The sequence below is a fragment of the Malus domestica genome, chromosome 03 (genome assembly GCF_042453785.1).
Source record: "Malus domestica chromosome 03, GDT2T_hap1".
Lineage (NCBI taxonomy): Eukaryota > Viridiplantae > Streptophyta > Magnoliopsida > Rosales > Rosaceae > Malus > Malus domestica.
Window position 1 is genome coordinate 18,225,119 of NC_091663.1, and position 24,974 is coordinate 18,250,092.

General features: G+C 38.2%; 4 protein-coding genes across 5 annotated transcripts; 2 read left to right on the forward strand and 2 right to left on the reverse strand.

The window, feature by feature from the left end:
* The first annotated feature begins 3,886 nt into the window (after positions 1 to 3,886).
* On the forward strand, positions 3,887 to 6,933 carry LOC103444925 (protein STRICTOSIDINE SYNTHASE-LIKE 3). Its single transcript, XM_008383896.4, has 4 exons — positions 3,887 to 4,432; positions 5,012 to 5,287; positions 5,802 to 5,969; positions 6,238 to 6,933. The coding sequence occupies exons 1-4, from the start codon at positions 4,104 to 4,106 to the stop codon at positions 6,638 to 6,640; spliced, it is 1,176 nt and encodes a 391-aa protein (XP_008382118.2). The 5' UTR covers positions 3,887 to 4,103; the 3' UTR covers positions 6,641 to 6,933.
* LOC103444924 (uncharacterized) lies at positions 6,922 to 10,899 on the reverse strand. Of its 2 annotated transcripts, XM_070819094.1 has the most exons (5): positions 10,758 to 10,899; positions 10,386 to 10,598; positions 9,243 to 9,292; positions 9,116 to 9,168; positions 6,922 to 8,333 (listed from the first exon to the last, which is right to left on the reverse strand). In XM_070819094.1, exons 1-5 carry the CDS (start codon positions 10,796 to 10,798, stop codon positions 8,259 to 8,261), a joined length of 432 nt encoding a protein of 143 aa, XP_070675195.1. In that variant the 5' UTR covers positions 10,799 to 10,899; the 3' UTR covers positions 6,922 to 8,258. The 2 variants fall into 2 exon arrangements, with proteins under 2 accessions (XP_070675195.1, XP_070675196.1); XM_070819095.1 differs by lacking the exon at positions 9,116 to 9,168.
* Positions 10,900 to 15,993: 5,094 nt separating this feature from the next.
* LOC139194699 (uncharacterized) lies at positions 15,994 to 16,822 on the reverse strand. Its single transcript, XM_070819602.1, has 2 exons — positions 16,531 to 16,822; positions 15,994 to 16,361 (listed from the first exon to the last, which is right to left on the reverse strand). Exons 1-2 carry the CDS (start codon positions 16,820 to 16,822, stop codon positions 15,994 to 15,996), a joined length of 660 nt encoding a protein of 219 aa, XP_070675703.1.
* A 2,134-nt stretch (positions 16,823 to 18,956) lies between these two features.
* LOC103444923 (succinate dehydrogenase subunit 6, mitochondrial-like) lies at positions 18,957 to 22,129 on the forward strand. The gene is made up of 3 exons (XM_008383893.4): positions 18,957 to 19,380; positions 20,655 to 20,757; positions 21,790 to 22,129. Exons 1-3 carry the CDS (start codon positions 19,183 to 19,185, stop codon positions 21,942 to 21,944), a joined length of 456 nt encoding a protein of 151 aa, XP_008382115.1. The 5' UTR covers positions 18,957 to 19,182; the 3' UTR covers positions 21,945 to 22,129.
* Positions 22,130 to 24,974: the final 2,845 nt, after the last annotated feature.

The window sequence follows — 24,974 nt, forward strand, 5'->3', positions numbered from 1 at the left end:
GATAATGAGAGACGATGGAGGTCATGTTAGTGGTGGCTAATTGTGGCGGCTAAAAATCAAACTGGCGACCGTTTCAATGATGGTCACGATGAAGATGGAGATAGAAGATGAAATTTGAGAAGGTGGAGACTAGAGTAGGTTGTGGTGATGGTTTCAATGGCTGCTGCTATCACGAATATGGTTATCTGATATAGATGTCGCTGCATTATGGGCTATCCTCTTCTACATGTTCATTGTCATTGTCAGCGGCGAAATGGATGATATTCAAATGTTGTTGTTCATGGCATAGATATTTGATAAATATTGTTGATATATACTAGACATATGCTCACACTTTATATGTGTGTAATTGATTTTGTCTATTATTTATTATAAAAATATTTATATTACTTTTTTTAAGGTAAAAAAACTTAAACAAAATAAAAATAAAATTAGATGTGGAACTTGGAAGAAGGGGGGAGGGTTAATGAAGTGGGAAACGTGGGTTAGAAAAACCTTCTTAATTTATATTTAATTTTTCAATAGGGTGTGCTATGATTACCTGGTGTTGAGGCCCAAAAATGTCACACGCAAATCCAACTAAGCCTCGAAGCCCAACAGTCATGCAAGCCTCTATTCAAGCCCAAATACATGCAAAGGTGCTGGATCGAGGAAGACATATTTCTGAACATGCCATGCTACGGTAATTAGATCGGATCACGTCATGCCTATTTGTCACACTAGTCACTATTCACGCTAAGCCCAAGTCACATGTCGGGGGCTTATCAAGTGAATTGTGGTGTGAATGGCTATGGAAGTTCATTGGGTCTACGTGGAGTCAAGATTGTGGAAGATTTTGGGTTGCTTGGGAGCCCAAAAGTCCAAGCCCATGACCTTTGTATTCCGCGTGAGTAAGTTTGAGAGAGAATTACCCTAGTTTGCCTCTTTCCCTAGCAAGCCAACTTTCTTAGCTAGGACCAAACCGGATTCTTGCATTAAATGTATGCTAAACCCAGCAAGTCGGGCATTTAATGCTGACTTTCCCTTCCTAGCTTGCATAGATAACGAAAGCGCGAAAGCCATGAGGCGCACTACCAAAAATAGCGCATGCAGAAAGCCGCTCTAGGAAAGCCGCTTCTCAGGAAAAAGCAAACTACAGGTCTCAACAGTGCAACTATCTTACACCAAAAAGGGAATAATAGGAAAGCTAGGGAGAAAGGAAGGGAAGACCAAGCCACAAAGAGAGATTCCTTTGAAGCCTAGAGAAAGACCATTCACTTACATAAGGAGGGAGAAACCATTTGAGAATAGGGAAGTAGAACACAGGAAGAGGATTAGAGGTAACATAGAAAAGAGGGAGAGAAAATGCAGAGACACAGAGCCAAGAAGCAACACCAAGGAAACATACCTAAAAAACTTCATTAGTCCAGAAATATCCTATAAGCCTCAAGAATCATCATCCATGCAACCTTAGTGTTTCCCACAGCTTTCCACTAACATCTCAGCCATCGTAAGCCTTGATGTTACCCTAGGAAACCCAGATTATTTACCGGAAACACTATGCAACCATGCCAACTCTCTCTCTCAACATGCTAAACTAATGAACCTCTAGCTTTCACACCACGCTTCTCTTGATCAAGTCATTATTTGCCTAAATCATGCTATCTTTGAGTTGTTGATCTAACCAGGATATTTCCGAAGATAAGCTAAGTTTTTTGAGATATTCCGGGACTTGGTACGAAACTGAACCAAGGGAGACAAGAGAACGTTCTCAAAGCCCAAGTCCACCTTAACTTAAAAGCCCCCCCAACACTTGGTTGTGAGGTTTGCGTAAAAAACAGCAAAATTTGTGTTTATGTAATTACTAAATTGGTCATGTATTTTATTTTTGTTTAATTTTGATGAGAGGGTTAGAATAGTAGTTTTGTGTAGTTTTGGTTGACAAACATTGTTCTATTAATAAGTAGTTTAGATAAGGTCAATGTCCGGTAGACATTGGTGGTGTGACGTCTATATTTAGTACCACAACGTCATTAAGTAGTTTAGATAAGGTCGATGTTTGGTAGACATTGGTGGTGTGACGCCTATATTTAGTACCATAACGTCATTGTATTGTCGTTAACAAAGCGTTGATACAAGATTGTTATATCGTTGGGAGTGGTTGGGAGATTCCAATATTGAGATTTTTGTTATGAATATATACGATATTATCTACATTAAGGGGTAGGGGAGTGGTAACCTTATATTGGGTTAGCCATGATAATTTAGTTTGCATTCATCTTTAGCGAGAATCAAACCTAAGATCTCTTACTTATAAGTGAAAAGAAATTCCACTAAATCGTAGTACTAAGTGACCAATATTGAGAATTTTATAGTTAAATAATTGTATGGAGGAAGTGATGGGCTAATGTTTGACAAAATTGGCTTCAAAAGAAGATTTGCGAAAAAACGAATTGGGCTGGGCTTAATATTGCTACCCAACTTATGTTCCAGCCTCTGCAAATGGAAGCAGGTCAACTGACTTTATACGAAATCTAATCTGGTGGATGATGTGGTATTTTGTTGACTCAATTTAAGTTTTTTTTTTTTTTTTTTTTTTTTTACACACTTATGTTTATTTCTGTATTAATTCTCCTCTAACTTATGCAATTTGATGGACAAACATACAAATTAAGAATGTGTCGATAAAAAATAAGTGTAGAAATCACTTTTATTTTTTCATGTGGCATTGCAAATAGGGACGTCTAAACCTCGAACTTTTAATGCACGACTTGTCTTATGTTTTTGGCCAACGCTTTAGTCTTCACCTAAAATCTTGGTCATTGCCTCATGTATGAAATTTTTTTTACTGTACTCGAAATATAAGACATCACACAACTTGTCATAATATAAGCAGAGATATGATATATGGGTTGTTTTATTAACACCTCATATATTGTTGAATACACCTCACATTTGTTTTTTCAATTAAAATTTATCTTAATACACCCACATTACTTCCAATAATATCCTCACACACTACACTCTCAACATAAACTCCACATTTTATATAGACAATCCACACTGTTCTGTGCATAATTCAAACAATTATCCTAGATATGGCGATCCTTTTGGATCCCGCATGCACAGTGGAGCTCCTCATCCATTTCCCAAGCAATACGAGCAAATGTCGCTTCTATACTTTTCTGGACATTATGCTAAAAACAATCCTGATCCATATGGGTTTTGCCTACATAATGGATTGTTTCACCATCCTCCGTGCCCTTGCTTCTATTGCTATGACAAACACCTGAAGCACAATACGAGATGGTCAAATGACCTTAATCCCCAAATGGGAAGCTTTGTTCATTCCCATCTAGATAGGGTGGTGTTAACCGATGGTGGCCGGCCATGTTTTCCAACTTCTGGTGGTGCTCCATTTGTATATTTAATTAGGTCAAATTTGTCATTGTATATTAGGGTTTATAAGTTATTTAAAATATGGAATGTATTCAACATTGTTTGGGGTGCTAATAAAAAAAGCCACCATTATATATATATATATTTTTAGTATTCCTCCATTATATCATGACATGTGATGCATTGGCTTGTGTTTTTTGTAAGAACACTAAACATTTCTCATAATGTATGAATGTACTCAATTGAGTAGAATATATTTCTAAGTTGAGCCATTTACATAGAACGAGAACTTCAAAGTATTGTTTTTCTAAAATCTATCATGCATCATCTAGTTTTTTTATTTTTATGAACAAACGAATATTATCTATCACGCATCATGTAGTTCAAATTCACTTTTAATGGGAATCAAACATAACATCTATAATTAACAAATGAAGAGCAATACCACTCGAATTGATTAGGGCGGACCAAACATTATTGACCAAATTTAAAATTGCAACAGACGATAGAAAATTGGTGTTCTTTTAGTCCAAAAACGAAAGCCATGGCTCTAAACACCTCCTATCTACCGCTCTTGATTGTACCACCTACCCTTCTTCCAACTTCCTCTTCCCGTTTTCTTAAACTTGGCATCTTCTCTCTCAAATCCTCACCTCTCTCTCTCTCTCTCTCTCTCTCTCTCTCTCTCTCTCTCTCTCTCTAGCTGCTACCGGAGGTGGGAGACGATGAAGCCCAGCAGAGTACTGGCGGCTCTGTTCCTTTTGGTGGCTGTCTACTGCGGAATCGACCCTTTTAAGCACAGTGCAATTGTGGAATTCCCGGACTTCCAAGCCCATAAGGTGGAGATGCCGCCGTGGTCCTTGGTTCCGGAAGACAAAGACACCGAGAACCTCCTGCAGAAATCGGAGATTAGGTTCCTTAACCAAGTGCAAGGCCCTGAGAGCGTCACCTTTGACCCGCTTGGCCGCGGACCTTACACCGGCGTTGCTGATGGCAGAGTGTTGTTCTGGAATGGCCAAGCTTGGACTGATTTCGCCTATACTTCGCCTCACAGGTAAGATTTTCGGAATTGGGTTACTGGGTTTTACTCAGTTTTGGTAGTGGTGATTGTTGTTAAATACTTCTGTGATGGTTGCTGTTGTCATACCTTTTTGTGCAAGAAATGTGATAACTAGTAGTGTTTGTTGAAGAAAGTACATTGCACAGTAAAAAAAAATGCATGAATCATTTCTATTTGCTAGTTGGTTGGTAGTCTAATGTAAGCGAAATTCCGTTCTCAGTTCAAGGATGCAATTGCTTGTGATTATGATAGTTGATCATTTGGAGCTCCGATTTTCAAACTAGCAATTTGTAATGTTGGTTTCGTTTAAAGCTTCAAAATCTTAGTTACTGCCAGAGATGCAATATATTGAGCTTCAAACTATTGAAACTAGATCTCATCATGGAAATTGCGCTTATCAACGAAGAGATGATGAGCTAATTAGTTATATTGTCGTTGAATTTGAGTTGTCTTCGTGTATTTGTTGTTTTGAAAAATAATTAAGTGTAATACAGCTGTGTTTTTTGGTTGTTCTCTTTCAGTTATTATTGTTCGAGTGATAAATTTCTTTGTTTGTTTTGTTTCGGGATACAGGTCAGATATATGTAGCCCAAAGCCATCACCTTTGAGTTACTTGAAGAATGAGCACATCTGTGGAAGGCCTCTGGGGCTACGCTTTGACAAGAAAACAGGTGATTTATACATCGCAGATGCATATCTTGGTCTGTTGAAGGTGGGGCCAGAAGGTGGTTTGGCAACTTCACTTACGACAGAGGCAGAAGGGGTGCCGCTAAGGTTTACTAATGATCTTGACATTGATGAAGAAGGGAATATTTATTTTACAGATAGTAGCACCATGTACCAGAGGAGGTAGGCTATGCATTTCTTTAAGTTCTCTCTGAAACAGCATACACAGCAGGATACACCTTTTCCTTTTGAGTGTGATTGGTTTGAGATTGGTAGTCTTGTTGATATGATATGGAATTGACAATTTGACATCGATGACCCCTTCTGAGTATTGGGGGTATTCAATCGTTTGTGTATTTATGTTCATTAGTCCTTATCTCTTTTTGTATTAGTTGAGTTGTCTTCTACTGGGCCTGTCAATGGATCTTCAGCTTCTCTACATCGTTCCATTAGTTGGTTGGTTACCAAACAGTCAAAGATGAAGCCAAAAGATTAGTCATTACTGTGGGTGACATCTAGTATCATTCTCCTTACAAATCTTTGGTCCTGTTCTATCTATATTGTGTGAATGTTTTGGTTTTTCTTTTCCAAGAACCATTCTTTTTGTTATGTTTTTTTTTTCATTTTGCTTGTTTATTTATATTCTCAACGGAAGAGAAGCACCATGCATGATTCTAACAGAAGTAATTTCATTCAGGAACTTCATGCAATTGGTTTTCTCCGGGGAGGACACTGGGAGGGTTCTAAAATACAACCCAACCACAAAGGAAACAACTGTTCTTCAGAGGAATATCCGATTTCCAAATGGTCTGTCTCTGAGCAAGGATGGTTCCTTCTTTCTCTTTTGTGAAGGAGCCGTGGGCAGGTGAGCTTGTATATTCTTTTTAAAACATTTAACTTCTCAGGTTACAACCACTCTATGCAAATTCAACCCTCGTCTAGGTGCGGTCCTTGCATAAGTAGGATACACATGACAAGGAGTTATTGACCCTTGTTTGTCTTCATGATTCGTTTTACACATATATCTTTGGTTGCCTTGGAACCAAGTGCAGTTATCTTAATCTGTTCGTGAAAAACCTTCAGGAATCATTTTGAACTTAATTATAAAGCACATTCCATTATTGATGTTGTAGATTACGCAAGTACTGGTTGAAGGGTGAAAAAGCAGGAACTTCAGAAGTATTTGCAGTGCTGCCGGGATTTCCAGACAATGTCAGAACTAACGAAAATGGTGAATTTTGGGTGGCACTCCACTGCCGCCGGAATTTGTACACTCATATTTGTGCTGCATTCCCACAATTAAGGAAATTCTTACTCAAGCTTCCAGTTCCATCACGGATTCAGTTCCTGCTTCACATTGGAGGCCGACTCCATGCAGTGGTTGTGAAATACAGCCCAGAGGGTAAGATTTTGCAAATATTGGAAGATAGCGAGGGGAAGGTTGTTAAAGCTGTGAGTGAAGTTGAAGAAAAGGATGGAAAGTTATGGATGGGGAGTGTTCTGATGCCCTTCATAGCAGTCTACGACTTAGATTGAGGTAAAAAACCGTATAAGTGTTTGTTTACCTAAATGCAAGACTACTTATTATCATGCTAGAGGTTTCGGTGTTTCTGCTATTAGGTTCAAGCCTTTAACTTGTCATCCCCTCTCTTTTCTCCTCCATGTTTCTCATTTGGAGGAGTTAGAATGAATAGGACCGGGGATTGTCGTGTATCGTCATTGTAGGAGACGGACTGCAGAACGCAAACGTGTGCGTGTGCGTGTGCTAAGTTTATAACAACTTTGTGATTGAAATAAGAAGTAACTCTGTAATGACCTTGTTCAGAAAAGGTATGTTTTCCTTCAACGTTTAATTCTTCTACAAAATGATTGTCCATCGTGTGGCTTAGCCGAACTCCCTCTATGTCTAATATAAAAATATCAATGTACTAAAAAAATCAAGTACTCTCAAGTCTTTTCTTAGATCCAAGTACTCTCAAGTATTTTCTTAGAGTCTCTTCCAAAGTCTTCCTAGATCTTCCTCTACCCCTCTGGCCCTAAATCTTTGTCTCGTGATCGCATCTTTTAACCGGAGAGTCAATAGGCCTTCTTTCACATGTCCAAACCACCGTAACTGATTTTCTCTCATCTTTCCTTCAATTTCGGCTACTCCTACTTTACCTCGGATATCCTCATTCCTAATCTTATCCTTTCTCATGTGCCCACACATCCAATGAAGCATTCTCCTCTTTGCTACACTCATTTTATGTACGTGTTGGTGCTTCACCACCCAACATTCTGTGCCATAAAGCATTGCCGTCCAAAATTCTTCAACAAAAGCACGTTACCAAGTACACATCTGTTACTTTTGCTTCAAACCCTTAATTTGAAACATAGCGAGCCTAATCGAACTGAATAATTTAAATGCAAGAGTGCATGCTCTTACCAACTAAGTTACAAACAGAGTAGTGATGGTTACTTTCAAACAGTAGGAATCACTCTGGCATTTCAGTTCTCATTTGTTTCTACACCTTTGCTCTGGAATGCGATCTAAGATACAAGTTACAGTTTCTACTTCAGATCGCACTAGGTGAGCAAAGGAGAACAAACAAATCTGAACTGAAATATCAGACTGATTCCTATTGTTTGAAAGCAACCTCACATTCATAGGTAACATATCGTCTCCAAGATGTTCCCAATAATCATTTCTGGGAAAAGAGTTCTTCAAAAAGTGTTCTTGCATTTTGCAAGCAGAAAGGTTGATGGAGTAAAGAACATTGAATTCGCATCATAATCCCACCTGTAAACCAACTTAAACTGTTCAATCAACGTAAATGAGAACTTCATCTTTCATCTTTCGATCTTGCCCTGCTTATCCTTCAAGGAAGTATAAGGAACTGGGTGCCAACCATTTACCCTCTCTTTGCCGAGGCGGTCTTGATTCCCAGAACCCTGTTTACCTAAGTGATCTTTCTCAGAAGGCTTGCTAGAGTCTGAACTACTAGTGTTAGTTGCCCATGTTACAACATTTTTCTTCCCACTACTTCCCTTGTGATCCCTCGTCAACCTGCTGGTAATTTGCGTCTTCGATTCGACCACAATTTCCTTCAGTGCTTCTTCCAGTTTATCTAGTCTCACTTTCACCTCCAAAAGCTCTGGAACAGATCCTGCTTTTTTATTTTTTTCCATCAGTAGCGTTTAGTTCGTCTTTTGCTTTTGTTGCTTCTTTCTTCTTTTTCTTCTCCAGTTCCTGAGATAGCGATTTTGGTGAGAGGAAGAAAGATAACCGGCAACCCGGTAAAGTTTTTCGCGTTAGCAACCATATAGCAACATCTCATTCAAGCTCAATGAACGATAAAAGTGAACTGTTCTCGACTCTGGAAATCTATAGGTGCTGCCTAAGAATAATGAAAGATTTAAATGAAAGCTAATATAGCTCTGTGCTGTTCTGTGTTAATGCTAGTGGAAATTTTGCACTAGTTTTGCCTGATGAATTTCTTATATGATTGCCCCAACATTCTTTTAACGAATGTGGGTGGAAAAATGGGGCCTCCATTCTTTGGAAAAAGCAAAGCATTTTAGTGAAACTCATATATACCTGCTCAATTTCCAAACTTGCTCTTACCGAACTTGACATCATCATATTTCTGTGTGAGAAAACAATGCACCGTCTTTGAAACCAATCATTGAGATGAAACTTTCATGAGCATCGATGGAAGAAGAAAGATATTTGGAGTTCAGTAAATTTTTTTCGAAAGGATTCAATATTCAGACAGCGTACTTGTGTGTGTGCGCGTGCGTGCATGAAGAACCAACCAGATGAGTGTATCAGTAAAAATGCATTGCGACCTCTTTCCGCAAAGTTGTTTTGTAAAATCGACAGATTCATAAGGAGTGTCATTGTAAATCCAATGCATGAAACAAGTATTACAGATTCATAAGGACGGTCTATGATGGAAGATAATGTCACAAAATCCAATAGAGACTTTACACTATATGCAGAATTTAAAGCTAACATAAATGTTTAGTTACCGCTTCCATGCTTGTAATTTCATAGCGAGCATACTGAGCCCCCAGACACACGGCTGTTACATGAAATAAGTTTTCAGATAGTGATGTGCAACCACACGAAAACCCAAATATGAAACTTGATACGTACCCAGGGAAGGCAGGCAACAAAAGAACAGTTGTACCAAATGGAAATCGAGCCTGATCATGAAAAGGAGAGAAGCAAAGAACATGTCTCAGTACCAGTAGGATATCCAAAGTACAGAAATATCTTTCATCAACAGCTTCTTTAGAAAGTAATCGACGCCACACACACACAAATTAAGGCAAAACTAACCTAGACAAACGAAAAAAAGGACAAAGGGTTTGCTGCAAAATGGTGAGAATATACAAAATCCCCTTCCATTTCCGGGTTGCATTATTCGATCGTTCCACTGCTCGACCTAGGCATTAAACTTTTGTATTTCTTTGAACTCAATAGGAAAATTCTAACAATTAAAGACCCGAAAATACGGATGGTTTACTTAGGTTTTACCCATGCACCAACATTTACTTGGACTGCTGGACATCTTGATAACCTTCAACAACTTCAAATAAACAATTCAAACCCAATTTTCAATACCACCTTTGCCAACATTTGGTCCCTTTAATAAACTTTTCAATCCAACATTCTACCAGCTATAGAAGGCCATTCCCAATGGAGAGAGCTAAAAAATGGCCTAATTTGCCCAAAAACTGTAAAGCCAAAAAATTGCCTGATTTGTCCAAAAACTCATCTCCAACCGATGGTTAGACTATAACTTTATGGAGCCTACCAAACTATTATTTGGCCAAAAGGGTGGCCAAATGTAGCCCCCTTCTTAGTCCCTTTTTGGGCCCAGCTCATCAATTGCAATAATTGATTTTCAACGACTAGATTTGAAAACATAACGGTAATTTAACTAAATTAACCAATAAATTTAAAGTATAAATTTAAAACTAATAAATATTGAGGGGGTTATGTTTAGCTTATTCGGTTGAAGATGGTATATGAGAATGGCCTGACACTATTAATTTATAAATAATTTTTTCGGAAGCTATAATTCTGGACGGACTATGTTTAACTCTTTCGGTAGGAGGAGATGGTCTAAATATCCTATCTACACATATGCCCCAATCTGTTCGACGAAATGCCAAAGAGAAACGAAAACGACCCACAAGTTCCTATCAGAGGAAAAGCAATACCAACGTTCAGGACAATCAAAAGAACGAGAAAACAACGTTAAACAGCAGAAAATTCGAAGCAAAACAATACCCAAATTTAATTTTCGAAGGGAGAGCAGTGAAGAGCATTTTAGTGGCGGTCATGAAGTCGAGCTTCTCCAGCTGCTTATACTGTTCATGGTACGAACTCACACTCGTCTCCGGGACGTTGCCGTTGTTGGCATTTGCGGGGGATTTGGCGCAAAATGTTCTCCTTGGCTGTAAGATTGTTGTGGGTTTGAAAGGAGTTAAATTTTGTAACCGCCTGAAAAGGAGAAGGAATTCATGATTAATCATTGGTACCTTGTTCCGGCTCAGAAACCAAACAAACAAAGCCTATAAGACAAAGGTTGGAAATTTAGAGAAAAAAAAAAAAAAAAGCGAAGGATAGAGAGAGGAGGGGATGGATGGATCAAGTAGGCACCTGAGTAGCAGGGAAGTGATCGATCTCCTACTGGATTTCATTGCGGTTGTTGGAGTATGAAGGGTTTAACGGTTTAAAGTGGGTGATTGCAGAAATAGAATTATGAGAAAATTGTTATAATGGCTCCTCAATATTAATACAATTGGAGCGTTTGTACTCCAACTAAAAATTCATGACTATTAGTCATTGGTTAAATTACACTTTTACCACATCAGGTTTGAGATTTATTGCAATCTTATACAACATTTTCAAAAAATAATACATCCGATATATTTTTCATCCATTGGTCCGATAAGAGCTGACGTGGCTGCCACATTTGTGCTAACATGTCAAAAATATAACTTTTTATGCATTAAAAATATTATAATAATTTACCCTATTAAAAAAAAAAAAACCTAGAAACCCATTCCCCCCTCCCCTGACCCACTTCCCTCTCCTCCAATCTCTTCACCTCCCCTCCGATCCAAAAACCCACCCCACCCCACCCCCACTTCCCCAAAGACCTAACCCTAGACTGCTCGCTCCTCAAATCCCTCGAATTTAACCACGTCGACGAACTCACGTCCTTCAACCCCTTCCCTCCTCTTCTTTCCTCGAACTCCTTCCTGAACCTCCGCCACGACAACGCTCCACTCCTGCTGTCTTTGCTCTTGGACCTATCCCACTCCGATCAAAACCCTTTTGGAAACTCTGTCAGTGACCTCCTCGACATAGATAAGCTCTCGGACCGGTGCATCAAATTACTATCGTACCCTCCACCATCTCTGCTGTATCGATCAGTCCCCTTCCTCCTATCGAAATCGTTGAACTCGTGCTTCGTCCTCTTTTGGACAGTTATAGACCCGTCACCGGAGCTAGCCGATTCCCAATTGTCATAGGAGCAAGCCAGCTAAGGGTGGGCGTAGTTCGGTTTGGTGCGATTTTGAGTGAAACCGAAACCAAAACCAAAACCGCAAGTTTTTGAGGTTTGGTTCGGTGTAGTTTTGAGGCTAAAACCGAAATGAAATCAAACCATTTGGTTCGGTTTGGTTTGGTTTTAAACGGTTTTGATTTCGTTTCATTGTTTGAAAAAGCTATTATGGTTACCTAGTTGTATCTCATTTCATCCAATTCAATAAAAAAAGTTTTGGTGTTTAAACTTTTGACATTAAAAACAAGTCTTTAGATAGCCCAAAAGCAGCATTATTTATTGTAGTCAGTGACCAAGCATGCAATACACATTCAATCTTAAGTTCAAGAGAGTTCACATCATGATGCAGGGATTGAAATCAACATGCAGCCCTAAGTAATGCGAACATCTCCTTAATCAATGGGGCGAATTCAATTCGTGTAGGTGTGTGTAATTGTGTATACTAGGCGGAAACCTATCTAGTATCTACCCATTATTCTCATGTTATATAAAAATTGGAAGAAAATGAAATTTCAAGGCATGGCCATTCCAGTAAGCAACAAGCCTAATTAATACTTAATCTGCTAAATTTAATACTTAAATCTAATAAGAAGTGGATTATATCGACTAATCTAGGAACATATATGACATTTTGTCTTTTTTTTGCAGAACCCGTGAACTTGAATCATATTCAATTTTACTCTGATTTATTAGGTTTATATGTATGAATAATTTATTTACCAATCAATAACAATATGACATTATGATGTTCATGAACGAAGAAAATTCAAAGACTAACCAACGAAAAACCAAATCCCTTTTTGATTCAAAACCCAACCCTGAACTCTAGAGGCTAGGAGCTGGAATGAAGGGGAGGCCAAGAAAGAGAGTTAGAAGCTTAGATGAATAAAGTTGAGCAGTATAGACTAGAAGAAAGAAAATATAGAGACTATGTGGAAATATGATGAGGTTGAGTCCATAGTAAATGTATGGACTTCATGAAATAACCAATTAAAATTTAACATTTAATAAAATTATGCGGTTTCGATTTCGGTGCGATTTTCAAAAGCCAAAACCAAAACCAAACCATTTCCTACTTTGCGGTTCAGTTTCAAAACTGAAACCGTTTCAAAACCGTAAAACCAAACCGTTCGATGCGGTTCAATTTGGTTTATGTTTCGGTTTCGATTTTCAGTTCCAAGTGCCCACCCCTAGAGCCAACCTTTTAGAAGAAGCCGAGGTGGGGTTGGGGTGGGATAGGGTGGGTTTTTTTGGATGGGAGAGGAGGTAAAGATAGTGGAGGAGAGGGAGAAGGTGGGTCGGGAGGGAAGATGGGTTTCAGTTTTTTTTTTTTAATTTTCTTTATTTTAATAAGGTAAATTATTATTATATTTTTAATGCATAAAAAATTATTTTTTTTTGTCACGTGGCACAAATTTGGTAGCCATGTGGCACAAATGTGGCAGCCACGTGACACAAATGTGGCAGCCACGTTAACTTTTAACGGACCAATGGATGAAAAATGTAATGGATGTATTATATTGAAATAAAATAGTACGTGAGGTATGAAAGTGAAACTTTTTGAAGATATTGTATGAGGTTGCAATAAACCTCAAACCTGAGATGGTAAAGTATAATTTACCCTTAGTCTTTTATTTTTTTGGACAAAGACTATTAGTCATTTAATTCATCAAAATGTGCATATATGATAATTTTCGTTAACTCCGTCAGAACTTTCGTTAAATAGGTCATGGTGGAATGACTATTGCTACAATTGAATTGAAATTGAGGGACTATTTCTCCAATTGGATTATAATTAAGGGATGGTTGCTATAATTGAGTTAAAGCTTAGGGATCATTACTACAATTTTTTATTTTGTTTTTCATACTTGTCTCTTAGCCTCACGTGTGTGGCATGTGACTCATTTTGACTAAAATTTTGATGGACTTGACAAAAAGGACTATAAATGTACATTTTGATGCATTAAGAACTATTAGTTACGAATTTTTAGTTGAAGGACTTTAGCTCCAATTCAGTCAAAATTGAGAGACCGTTGTTGTAGTTACTCTATAATTCTGGAAGGAACCGGATCCCCTCCTGTGCATTGTAAACTGAGCAGCAAAGGATCTGAGTCGTTGAAATTTGATCCAACCACTACATGTATTATAACTTTTAGAGGGGCCCCTTGTTTGTAGCCATTGGATCAAATTTCAACTGTCTGGATCCTTTGCTTAGGAGACTCAGTTTACAAGGCTCAAGAGAAGGGAAATGGTTCCATTCTGGAATGAGGGAGGGAGAGGTGTTTATGAGAGCAGTTCCACCGTGGGCAATAGCTCGATGAACTGGCTCTCAAACAGGGCCAGATAGCACAAGGAAGGTGGTCCACCGTGTGCTGGCGAGGGAGCTCGAGCGACCCTGAGGGAGAGGCCCGACATAAGTAGCCGGCCCGAGAGCCCGAAGGCCATATAACACAAGGCTGACGTCTGGGTGACGTCAACCATGTTTTATATATTTTTTGTGTCAGTGGCGTGCATCATCCAACAAAGTTTTAGAGCTATGGCCCACAACGCATTTCAGAATTGTTACCGTTAAGGATGCCATATGGCTTCCCCACGTCCATTGGATTTCAACGGCAACAATTTTTGGACCGTTGGATTTCTAACGGTAATTTTTTTTAAACCTTATTTAATTTTAGCCGTTGGATCTGAGATCAACTGTCCACGTTATTAGCCTTTATAAATTAAAAAGAAAAAACAGTTTTAAATTCATAAATCTTACCGTGGTGCCATGTGGCACAATTTGGAGTGTTGGAATTCAAATTTTTTTAATCCAACGGCAAAAATTAATTAGGTGAATAATTTTTTTTAAAACAATGTAAAAAATTAATAAAAAAAAAATTAAAAAAAAAAAAACAAACGATTTTACTTTTCTATAAATACCTTCTCATTATCTTCTAACTTACACCATAATTTCATATTTTCTCAACTACTTTCAACCACAGTCCTATCTTTCTCTCAAAGTTTCAATCCAATATTTTTTCCAACAAAATGACTAATGATGCAGGTACGAATTGGACGTTTTTTAAAGATGTTACGTTATGTACTAGCTGGGTTGAAGTTACTCATGATCTAATAACGGGTAATGAGATGCAGTTGCGAGAAATGTGGAGTCTTATTCATAACAATTATCTTGAGAAAATTGGTGGGGAAAAAACCAAAGAATTGATGTCCATTCATTGGAAATTACTTAGCCAAAAGCAAAAACGAATCATTTAACCGGTGGGAATGTTGGAATATTGTCAAAGATTGTCCTAAATTCAGAGTTGTGCCTGTTGGTCCCGAAGTTTTCATGAACAACGCCCCTCTACACTCTACGCCTGATCATTCCTCATGTTCATGAAGATGACGCAGAAGAAATGCTCGAAACGCCCCACCTGAACAAGCGTCGGGGTCGACCCGTTATCCAATTAGGCTTCAAGGTAAGAAGGCTTCAAAGAGAAAAGGGAGTGCTTCCAAGAATGATTATGCAAAGTATATGGAAGAACTTGCTCGCCAAGGTGAATTGAGTTTGGCGCAGGAAATGGCTAAATTTGAGGCTAATAAGGCTAGAGAGGAGGCAAAAGCTGCAGCTATTGAGAGAGAATTTCAAGCTAATGAGAGAGAAAGATAGCTACTTAGGCAAGAAAGGGAACAAGTTAGAGAAGAAAGAATGGCTCAACGAGATCGTGATATTATGAACACGCCTTTAAAAGGGAAGTCCTAGCATGACAAGAGAAGATCATCCTAGCACCACAAATTGGTTAGGTGAATAGAGTACTTTGGGTTGCAATTTATTATTTATTGAATAGAGTACTTTATGTTGTTTTCAATTTATTGAATTTAGTACTTTATTTAAAGTAAGAGTAAATTTATTTAATTTGGTAATTTATTTATACTAAGAGAATCTTTATTCAAAGGATATAAACACACCAAATAAAATTACATAAACATACCAAATAATAAATAAAAAAACCCACTAAATGAACTAAAAAAAACACACCAAATAAAATTACATAAACATGCCAAATAATAAAAAACTCACTAAATGAACTAAAAAATACACACCAAATAAAATTAAATAAACACACCAAATAAAAACAAACACACTAAATGAACATAAGTATCTTGAGCTTGTTTCAATTCCCACTAATGCTCTATCAAGTCAATTTTCCAGGCATTGTGCATATGTGACCTTTGAAGTGCAGTATATCGTTTAATGAGCCTTTCATTGTCCCTTTTCTAATGGCTCATGTTGCACGGGTTCTTCAGTGGTGTTATGAGCACAATATATTTGTGTTTTGGAATTGCTCATCGTGTCTGGCTTATATTCATCAATGGCATCATAACGTACTCATCTTCCACAATCATGTTTTGAAGAATGATGCACGTCATCATGATGGATTGAAGCGACTCTAAATCAAACATTATGGCAGAACCCCTGACAATCGCCCAGCGAGCTTGGATGATACTAAAATAACGCTCCACATCCTTCTTGCACCCCTCTTGACAGCTTGCAAAGTGTTTTTCCTTTGCACTTCGCGGACGTGACACTGTTTTGACAAACGATGACCACCTTGAGTAAATGCCGTCTGCTAGGTAGCATGGCCTGTCGTACTCATGTCTGTTGACCCAGTGCATGACTTTTGGTGCCTTTCCTTGCAGGACATCGTTGAACACTGGGGATTGGATAAGGACATTGAGGTCATTTTGAGTTCCCGGAACCCCGAAAAAGGCATGCCAAATCCATGTATCAAAAGATGCCACCGCCTCCAAAATAATACTTTTTGTTCTTGTTCTGTCCTCATAAGCGCACTTGGACATTTTTTTTCCAAGTCCAGTGCATACAATCGATGCTTCCAATCATCCCATGAAAACCTCGCATCTCGCCTTTCTTCAGAAGTCTTTGTAAGTCCATCTCAATAGGTCTTCGGAGGTACTCTGCGGTGTAGATAGATTCGATTGCTCTACAAAACCTCATCAGGGACTCAAGAATGGTTGATTTCCCCATCCTCGTTATCTCATCCACTTGGTCTGCAGATGCTGCATATGCAAGTATCCGCAAGGCAGCATTAATTTTTTGCTCAGGAATGAGACCTATAACACCAAAAGCATCATTCTTTTGCACAGTAAGAATCATGGTTGCAAAACAATAATTATGATTTTGTTGAACAAATGTTGTTCCATTCCATAATGACATCTAAAGTACGTATCAGGGAATGCACTGTTATGGACAAAATAATCGTCCAAAAGTTCTGTACCTCGTCGTTGCCTACTTCTATCAAGGTTTGCAGAACGATTGGGCTTGCAGATCTGAGCCACAGCTTGGATGACTCGACAGGAATGCGAGGCTCTGGCTATTCTTGCTTCGTCATTGTAGACATTGACATTTCGGTGAAATAAATGTTGACCGATGCATTAAAATTTCAACGTTCGTGCGTCACATAAAATTTACACGCAGCATGTGACTTAACAAAAATCAGAAAAGTCATAAAAAAAAGACACATGTCAATACCTGGAAGAAATGATTTATTTCATTTGATTATTCTATTCAAAATTAAGCCTTGAAAAATTTTATAAATAGAAGGCCAAGCCTCTCATTTCAAGGGACCAATTCACATATACATTTATCTACTCCCAAATTGGAAGCGAATTCCCCAAATCCTTGAAGTTATGAAACTCTAAAGCTTTCAAGCATCCAATCTCCCAAATTCCTAAGAATCCCGAAGAATCAAGAAAGCTCTCTTCATTCTTCGTCAAATCTTTGAAGAAATCCACCAACTGTTCATCAAGATCAAGCCAAGATTAAGCCCAAAGGCCCTTGAAGATTCGTTCATCTTCGTTCATCAATATCAAGATCAAGCCCAAAAGCCCTTGAAGATCCGTTCATCTTCGTTCATCAAGATCAAGCCTAACGGCTCTTAGAGAAATCCACACAACTGTTCATTAAGATCAAGCCCCAAAGGCCCTTGGTTCATTAAGATCAAGCCCCAAAGGCCCTTGAGGATCTGTTCATCCTTGTTCATCAAGATCAAGCCAAGATCAAGCCCAAAGGCCCTTGAAGATCTATTCATCTTCATTCATCAAGATCAAGCCCAACAACTCTTAAAGAAATCCACACAACTGTTCATCAAGATCAAGCCCAAAGGCCCTTGAAGATCTGTTCATCCTCATTCATCAAGATCAAGCCCAACTGCCCTTGAAGATATGTTCATCTTCTTTCATCAAGATCAAACCCAACGGCTCTTGAAGAAATCCACACAACTATTCATCAAGATCAAGCACCGAAGGCCCTTGATACCATTCATCCTTGTTCATCCTAAGATCAAGCGCCGACGACCCTTTGGATCAACAACATCAACAAATCCACACCACTGTTCATCCATAGACCAAGCCTCGACGACCCTTTGGATCATCAGCCCATCCACAGATCTACACCTTACGAAGATAGAATCAGATGATCAAATTGTAAAAGAGATTGTAACCCCAAAATTAATACAAAATATTATTTTGTACACGTGTTCTTGTCTCATTCATCGCATGAATAATTTGTGTTTACAATCATCTATCCTTCTACGCCCCTCATCATCTTCCATCTCATTTTGGTCCACCTGGAGATTGAACATATCTTCTGATTGGTTAAACAATTCTTCCTCTTGTTGATCGATTTCCCACATCATCCTTGAAGAGGAAAACATTGTAAGAAGGAAGCAAAAACTATGAATAATGATATAGATTTTGATTTGGGTGAAGAAGGAAGCAGAAACTATGAATAATGATAGAGATCTTGAGAAAATTGGTGTGAGATTTCTGAGGATGGATGGTGGATTATATGGAGGATTCAGAAAAGATTAGGTTGTAGATAATGCCACATGGCATGCCATTATTCGTTAAAAATCTGATTGAAATCTATCCTCAGAGATTGTAAACAGATTGTGACACATGACGCAACGTGATTGGTTAAAAATATTATCGGAAATCTATCCTTAACGATTCTGAAAAGGTAACGACACGTGGCACGATGACATTAGATAAAAATCTTATCGAAATCCATCACCAATAATTATCTTTTCAGATAATGACATGTGGCGCAAAGAGAATGATTAAAAATCTTATCCGAAATTACAAATTAAATTATTTTGTATTATTTTATAAATAAAAAAAATACTAATATTTTATTATATATTGTTAGGGCTATTTAGTGTGTGGGTGAAAATGCAAAAGGTAATTACTGTTTATTGAGTGAATTAAATAGTGAATAGCCCGAGGGGAACCTTTGCAACGGTGGAGTTACTCTGATGGAAAAGATAGACTAGAGAGAGAAGAGAGTGGTGGGGCAGGAAAGAGAGAGAGGATGGGCCAAAGTTTGTCACTCGTTGGATTCCCACTGATGGCCCAGATTAGTTTAGTCGCGTACATTTTCTGATCGGACAGAAGCAAAACCCTCCCCACGAACAAATTTAAGAGCTGAGCGACAGTAAGATTTCAGCAGCAGCAGCAATGACTGATTCTTCATCATCCCCTCTTTCTAAGTCCTTCGTCAGTGAGCATTGGGAGGGTTACAAGGATTTCTGGTGCGAACGATTCTCCTTCGTCACCAACTACTCCAAGTTCGTTAAGCGGGACAAGCCCTTCCCTCCCTGGTCCGACTCCGACGTCGAAGCCTTCATTGCTCTCGACCCTGTTCATGGCCCCGCTGTAATTTCTTACCCTTCTATTTGTTTTCGTTCTTTTCAGTTTTTAAGTGTTAATGGTAAATGGGTTTCTTTGATTTCGTGTTTTTGTGACCCCTGTGGACCTGGGTGTTTGTATTTTTGTTTTCCTTTTGATCTTTTTCCTGTTTTGTCATCTGGGTATTTGTTTATGTTTCTCCTTGATTTAATTATTGAGCTGTGCCCCTTTTTGTCATTGATGTTTGAGTGCTCAATCTCTTGGTGGAGGTGTGTCTAATTTCTGGATATGAAGGTTTTGTATTTTCTGTTTCCGAGATGATTTTGGTTTTGAGTTGGTGGAATTCATCTGGGTATGGTTTTTCTGCGGCTTTCGTTTCATTATTTTTTCACATACTATCTCTGCTTGGTGCCTTTCAGATTACTATTAAGTAAGGTTGGTGTTTTAATGTATGGATGGTCTACCGGCGGGGTATTTAAATTGCTTAGGGAAAACAATGAATGAAACTTCAGAAATTTGCATTGGATTTGATTCGAGACTGTTGCTCTTTTGGCATGAAGGTAATCAAAATAAGAGAGACATGCATTGTGTTTGGTTTTGAATTGTAGTTTAATGATTTGTTGAAGAGAAAAAATAACGACTCTAAAATCAGACAGAGGATGAACTAGTGGAGAATGCAAAGAACTATGTGGCTGGAGAGCTCTTCTTTTTAATTTTCTGTCATGTATTCTAAGATTCTTGATTTTCGAGAAATTTAGTCTAGTTACCAGCGCAAGCAAGGAAACAACTAACCAGTCTTGACCGTGCAAATTGTTGAGGTTCACTTCCAAAACGTGTGATGTATTTCCAGTTTGGGAAAAGAAACACGTCTAAATTGCTACTATTCTTTTGGTATCTTTCCATATGTCTAGTTATGTCGCCACAGACCTCAGCCTGAAGTGCAGCATAAATGAAGTGGAAAAGCATATCGGATTTTCTTTACCTTTTATAATTTACTTTTCTTGTTTATTCTTTCTCCAACTCCTTAAGTAGGGGCTTTGGATTTAGCGTCCTAGACAAAAATGACTAATTTCCAAATGCAATGAAATACCATTTGGTATTCTTGACTCTGCCGACGTTTCCTATCTTTGTATGTTGTTTTATATTATTGTCCAGTAACCTAGTTATTGTACCCGTAACTCAAGAAGATGTCTGCTACTATGATATCCGGCTCTTGTCTTATGGTTCAATGATGCATTTCTGTACAGCAAAGATGGTCAGTTTTCTTTAAATAGCTAAGTTAACATGCTTTTATTTTTCAGCTGAAGACTGCTAGGGAAGCAGTGAAATTTGGTCTTGCAGGAAGTGTTATTGGAGCAGTATCAACTGCTGGCTTTGCGTGGAGATATTCAAGGAGTTTACATGGTAACCTGTTGCCTCTTTCTTTTAGGTGTTCACTTTTTACGATTCTATATTAACAAGTACTGCACAAGGATCAGATGTGTTTGGTTTCTTGTTTTTACTTTAATAATTAAGCTGGCTATCAGTTGAATCTCTAAACATTTCACCATTTCTTCAATTCTGCTAGATATTTTTTTGTTTTAAAGTCCAACATTTTCTTTAAACAACGCTTCAAATTTGTGGATGAATTAAAGACACATAATAATTGGACACATCAACACATCTTATTGCTGTACTATGTCATGTTCAGTGGCAAAAAATGCTACGTATGAAAATGCTAATTCTTATAACCGGGTATGATACAATGGACTGACATTCATTTCTATCAGTGGCAAAAGAAAATATCATATGAATAGTTCATTATTTCTTCCTGACGTTTCTTCTGTTCCACTTGGCTTGCATTGTTTATCTATATCCTGGAAATAAATTTGTTGAAATAAAATTGGATATACTTAGTACACATATTTTACCCTTTCCTTTATTGGTTTCCGTATGCTTCTGGTGTACATGGGTGTGCCATGTTTTCAGTAAGGTTACTTTGTAGTGTCCTGTAATCTCATGGTCTGTAAGCAGTGGAAGAAATTTTCGTCGTAATCTTGTTTTTTTGTATTGTTTTCTGTTTGAACTGTTCCCCTTTCCAACAGCCGGACTTCAAGTAATCTGTAGCCTTTGTTGTTGAAAACAAATTAAGATTAAGTGTTCATGCTTTGGTAGAGAATCATAAAGCAGCGGAAGGTTATGATCCAACTATTTCGTTGTCTATCTGAGTGAGCTTATGGTCATGTATAGCATTATAGATTGTGAAGATGTTAGTAACATGTCATGGTAAAATCAACCGCATTCCGACCTTACTATGCTGTATTGTAGCAGATGAGTGATTTGCTAAGTGACATCTGTCTGCATTTTAATTTCAAATCTTTGTGTTTGAATCAGAATTATAACAATGGACGATAGGTTTTAGAAAATCTGGTTTATGAACCCCTTTGCATTTTACAGGTGCTGGACTGTCCCTTCTTGCTGGAGGTGTTTTTGGTTGGACATATGGACAGGAAGTTGCGAACCACTGGCTGCAACTTTACAGGTTGGACACATTGGCTGAACAAACCAAGTTCCTCGAGTGGTGGCAGGACAAGAACAAGAGACGGTCTTAAACTTGGCTTCCTCTCGGAAGCAAAGATAATAACCAATGTTCCAGTTTTACAATAAGAATCAAACACACCTGTGTTGACAAATGTAATGGGAAAAATTTGGGTGCACTTTTAGCTTCGTCGAGATTTGTTTTACTTTGTGCTTCTTTCTCAAAATCAATCCGATAGCACTGCAACACTTTGTGATCTTTCAGCTTCTACTTACCTATTCAGTTTGAACTCTGCAAATTTCGATTGTGTGCTGAAATGTTGCTGTGTTAAGGTAGACGTTACGGATGCTACGTACGTTATCTTGGGGGCGCGCTTTATTTGTGATAGGTTTCACAATTAAAACGCGCCTCGTTTGAGAAGTTCCAGACTCCGCCACTTCAGAATATGACTTTCACTTCCCTTATCCAGGGGCAAGATCATAAAAGAATCCAACAGACCATGCCTCGTCTTCATGTAAGAAAAATATGGCGGTATAATGGACTCTTCTTATTCAATGACACAACCATAGTATCAAATAAACGATGACCGAGGAACTTGGATAAGATTTGCACTATCACAGAGTAAAACGTAGAAGAATGATAAACCATGTTAAGTTGTTTTCTTTGACAAACGATAATGTTCATGGGTCAAATTATTAGTTGTAAGGGGTGAAGGGGATCGGTGTAGATCGAATCCGCATAAGCATGATTTCTTTCCACTATTGACGTCACAGTCATGCTGAACTTACAAGCTAAATGGATCATGAGACATGGACTGTACAAAGAAAACTTCCATGCCTCTTAGTTTTCAAAATAGTAAAAAACCAACAGCAAGAGTACGAAGAGAGTCTCTCGTGCCAAAGTAGATACAACTACCTGCAGGCTGCAGAGTGGGGAGGACGTATTCCGCAGAGTTGGGAGCGAAGGCCATTCAAACAGAGGTAACCTGAGAAGCTGCATGAGAAATAGCACATCAATTTTTACTCGGCAAAATGGGGGCACCTTGACATGAATGAGAAAGTTGGCAAGAACACAATGTTGTTTTGTATTGAGAAAACACGGTATCGTCGACGCTTACAGAGGAAACAAATTGTGATATCGATGTTAAGACGTGCCAGGAAAAGAAAAATGAATCCCGTTTTCGATTACACTAACAAGAACTTGCATCTCACCTTAAACACCTCTACTGCAACGATGCAGAAGCGATGCAACTCACCCACCACTGCATTTCTCACAAATAGAGTGTTGGAATCAAATTTGCACACCTCCATGAGCAACGGTTGAGCACAACTCGAGCAATCTGCAAAATAGTAAAACAACTGTGAGCAAGCCTAGGGCGGGGATGTGCCGGCCAAAGCTCTCCGCTGGTCAAGTTAGTGTGTAGATTGTGTTACCATAGATGAACCTACCGTGGGGAGAGACCTTTTTAGGATAGAATACTTGTTTTAAGCCCGGAGAATCCTAGAGGATATCTAAGAGTAGATATTGCATCCTCTTAGGAGTTATGATTACTTGGGGCACATGCCAATTTCTAGATTGTAGGAACTCCAAGACTTGATCTAATTGTGTCCATATCTAGATCAGATCGCGTATCTTGCGGAACAAGCATGACCTGACTTCTGAGGTAACGATATTCGGATCAGCACTACTCCGGCCCTGGAAAATCATCGTCCCACACCAAGATAGCATCCCAAATTATCGGCTAAAATTTCTTACAAGTATCAAAACCATTATCATGACTACTTGAGCTGTACACTACCAAAATTTCTTCAGAGGAGATGAAACTCAACTAGGCAGCTTCTCATTTGAAGCATCCACAACCTCAGTAGGTGGTGCATCTTCCAGCTTAGAAGTAGTGTTATATTCAGTTACCTGGACAATGTGTTGCATATCTAGATCGCCAGATTGTTGTCTTTTTGACAGAGGACGGCTCGTAAGTAGTCGAAAATAAGTAGTTTCAGTGCCTGTTAAGGTGGTTCAATCTGTCAACAGCCTTGGTGTTGGGCGTCGGCCGATTCATTGCTGGTGGATGTAAGAAGCATGTTTCTACCGAGAGTTTCATGTGGTCTACTCTTGTATTACTTACTGTTTCGCTCTTTTCAAACATTGCTTTTTCACGGCAAACACATGCCATTTTGTATATCTGGACGCACACAAATTGTTTTATTTTAATGACCATTGTATCCCATTGTTAAAGTTACTAAAATACACAACTAAGTTAGGTTTTGGAACCAAATCATTTTAGGGTGTTGCGGCCACAAGCCAACTATTTCTCTCTCTCTCTCTCTCTCTCTCTCTCTCTCTCTCTCTCTCTCTCTCTCTCTTGTCACTTGAGTGGTGCTTTAGCTTATAATAAAAGAAGAAAAGTCATTGTTTCTCCAATTTCTTAATGCAATGGGTCTCCATAGCTTTTGCCATCAATTTTAAGAGTATTGAATTGATGATGTGATGGAATCTGGGTTTTTGTTGTTTTTGGACAAGAATGAGGAGAGCCAAAAGAAGAAGAAAGGGTTTGGGAGACGGGAGTTGAATTCACGATTGAGATGGTTGTGGCAATTTTTTCAACTAGGGATAATTTAAAAATATTGCAAAGGCTTATTTTGGTTGCAGTCCTTGTTTAACTTAATTGTTAATATTTATTAACATATTTTGATCGAAGCTCAACATTTTTCATTATTTAGAGAATTTATCTACCGCATTTATAGATTTCATAGCACACAAATTGTGAATTTCAAACAAATTCAAATAGTATTTTTGAAATATAAAAATTACTTAAATATCAATAATAAAGTAATATTGTTCTTCACATAGTTCTACTGAATAAATAATGTACCCACGTAATTGTTAATATTTTTAAGAAATAACGATATATATTTTAAAACGCAAAACAAATACTTGTATTAGTATGGCTACATTCATAAAAAAAAAAAACAATATGGCTACAAATCAAATTTAAGAAATGTGTACATATCAAAATTTAAAATTACGGGTACACATCAAAAGTTAAAAAATGTATATATGAGCATAAAAAGAAATTAAAAACATATGGGTACGAATTGAAAAT

Excerpts from the sequence above, each read along its gene's own strand:
- LOC103444923 (XM_008383893.4), top strand. The coding sequence starts at position 19,183 with ATGACTGATTCTTCATCATCCCCTCTTTCTAAGTCCTTCGTCAGTGAG. Across the intron at positions 19,381-20,654 it reads ACCCTGTTCATGGCCCCGCT|CTGAAGACTGCTAGGGAAGC; the intron begins GTAATTTCTTAC and ends TTTATTTTTCAG. Across the intron at positions 20,758-21,789 it reads ATATTCAAGGAGTTTACATG|GTGCTGGACTGTCCCTTCTT; the intron begins GTAACCTGTTGC and ends TGCATTTTACAG.
- LOC139194699 (XM_070819602.1), bottom strand. The coding sequence starts at position 16,822 with ATGATTCTTACTGTGCAAAAGAATGATGCTTTTGGTGTTATAGGTCTC. Across the intron at positions 16,362-16,530 it reads GATGATTGGAAGCATCGATT|TGTTCAACGATGTCCTGCAA; the intron begins GTATGCACTGGA and ends TCCAATCCCCAG.
- LOC103444924 (XM_070819094.1), bottom strand. The coding sequence starts at position 10,798 with ATGAAATCCAGTAGGAGATCGATCACTTCCCTGCTACTCAG. Across the intron at positions 9,293-10,385 it reads CCTTCGAAAATTAAATTTGG|GCTCGATTTCCATTTGGTAC; the intron begins GTATTGTTTTGC and ends TTTCATGATCAG. Across the intron at positions 9,169-9,242 it reads TTGTTGCCTGCCTTCCCTGG|CCGTGTGTCTGGGGGCTCAG; the intron begins GTACGTATCAAG and ends TTCATGTAACAG.
- LOC103444925 (XM_008383896.4), top strand. The coding sequence starts at position 4,104 with ATGAAGCCCAGCAGAGTACTGGCGGCTCTGTTCCTTTTGGTGGCTGTC. Across the intron at positions 5,288-5,801 it reads AGCACCATGTACCAGAGGAG|GAACTTCATGCAATTGGTTT; the intron begins GTAGGCTATGCA and ends AATTTCATTCAG. Across the intron at positions 5,970-6,237 it reads TGTGAAGGAGCCGTGGGCAG|ATTACGCAAGTACTGGTTGA; the intron begins GTGAGCTTGTAT and ends TTGATGTTGTAG.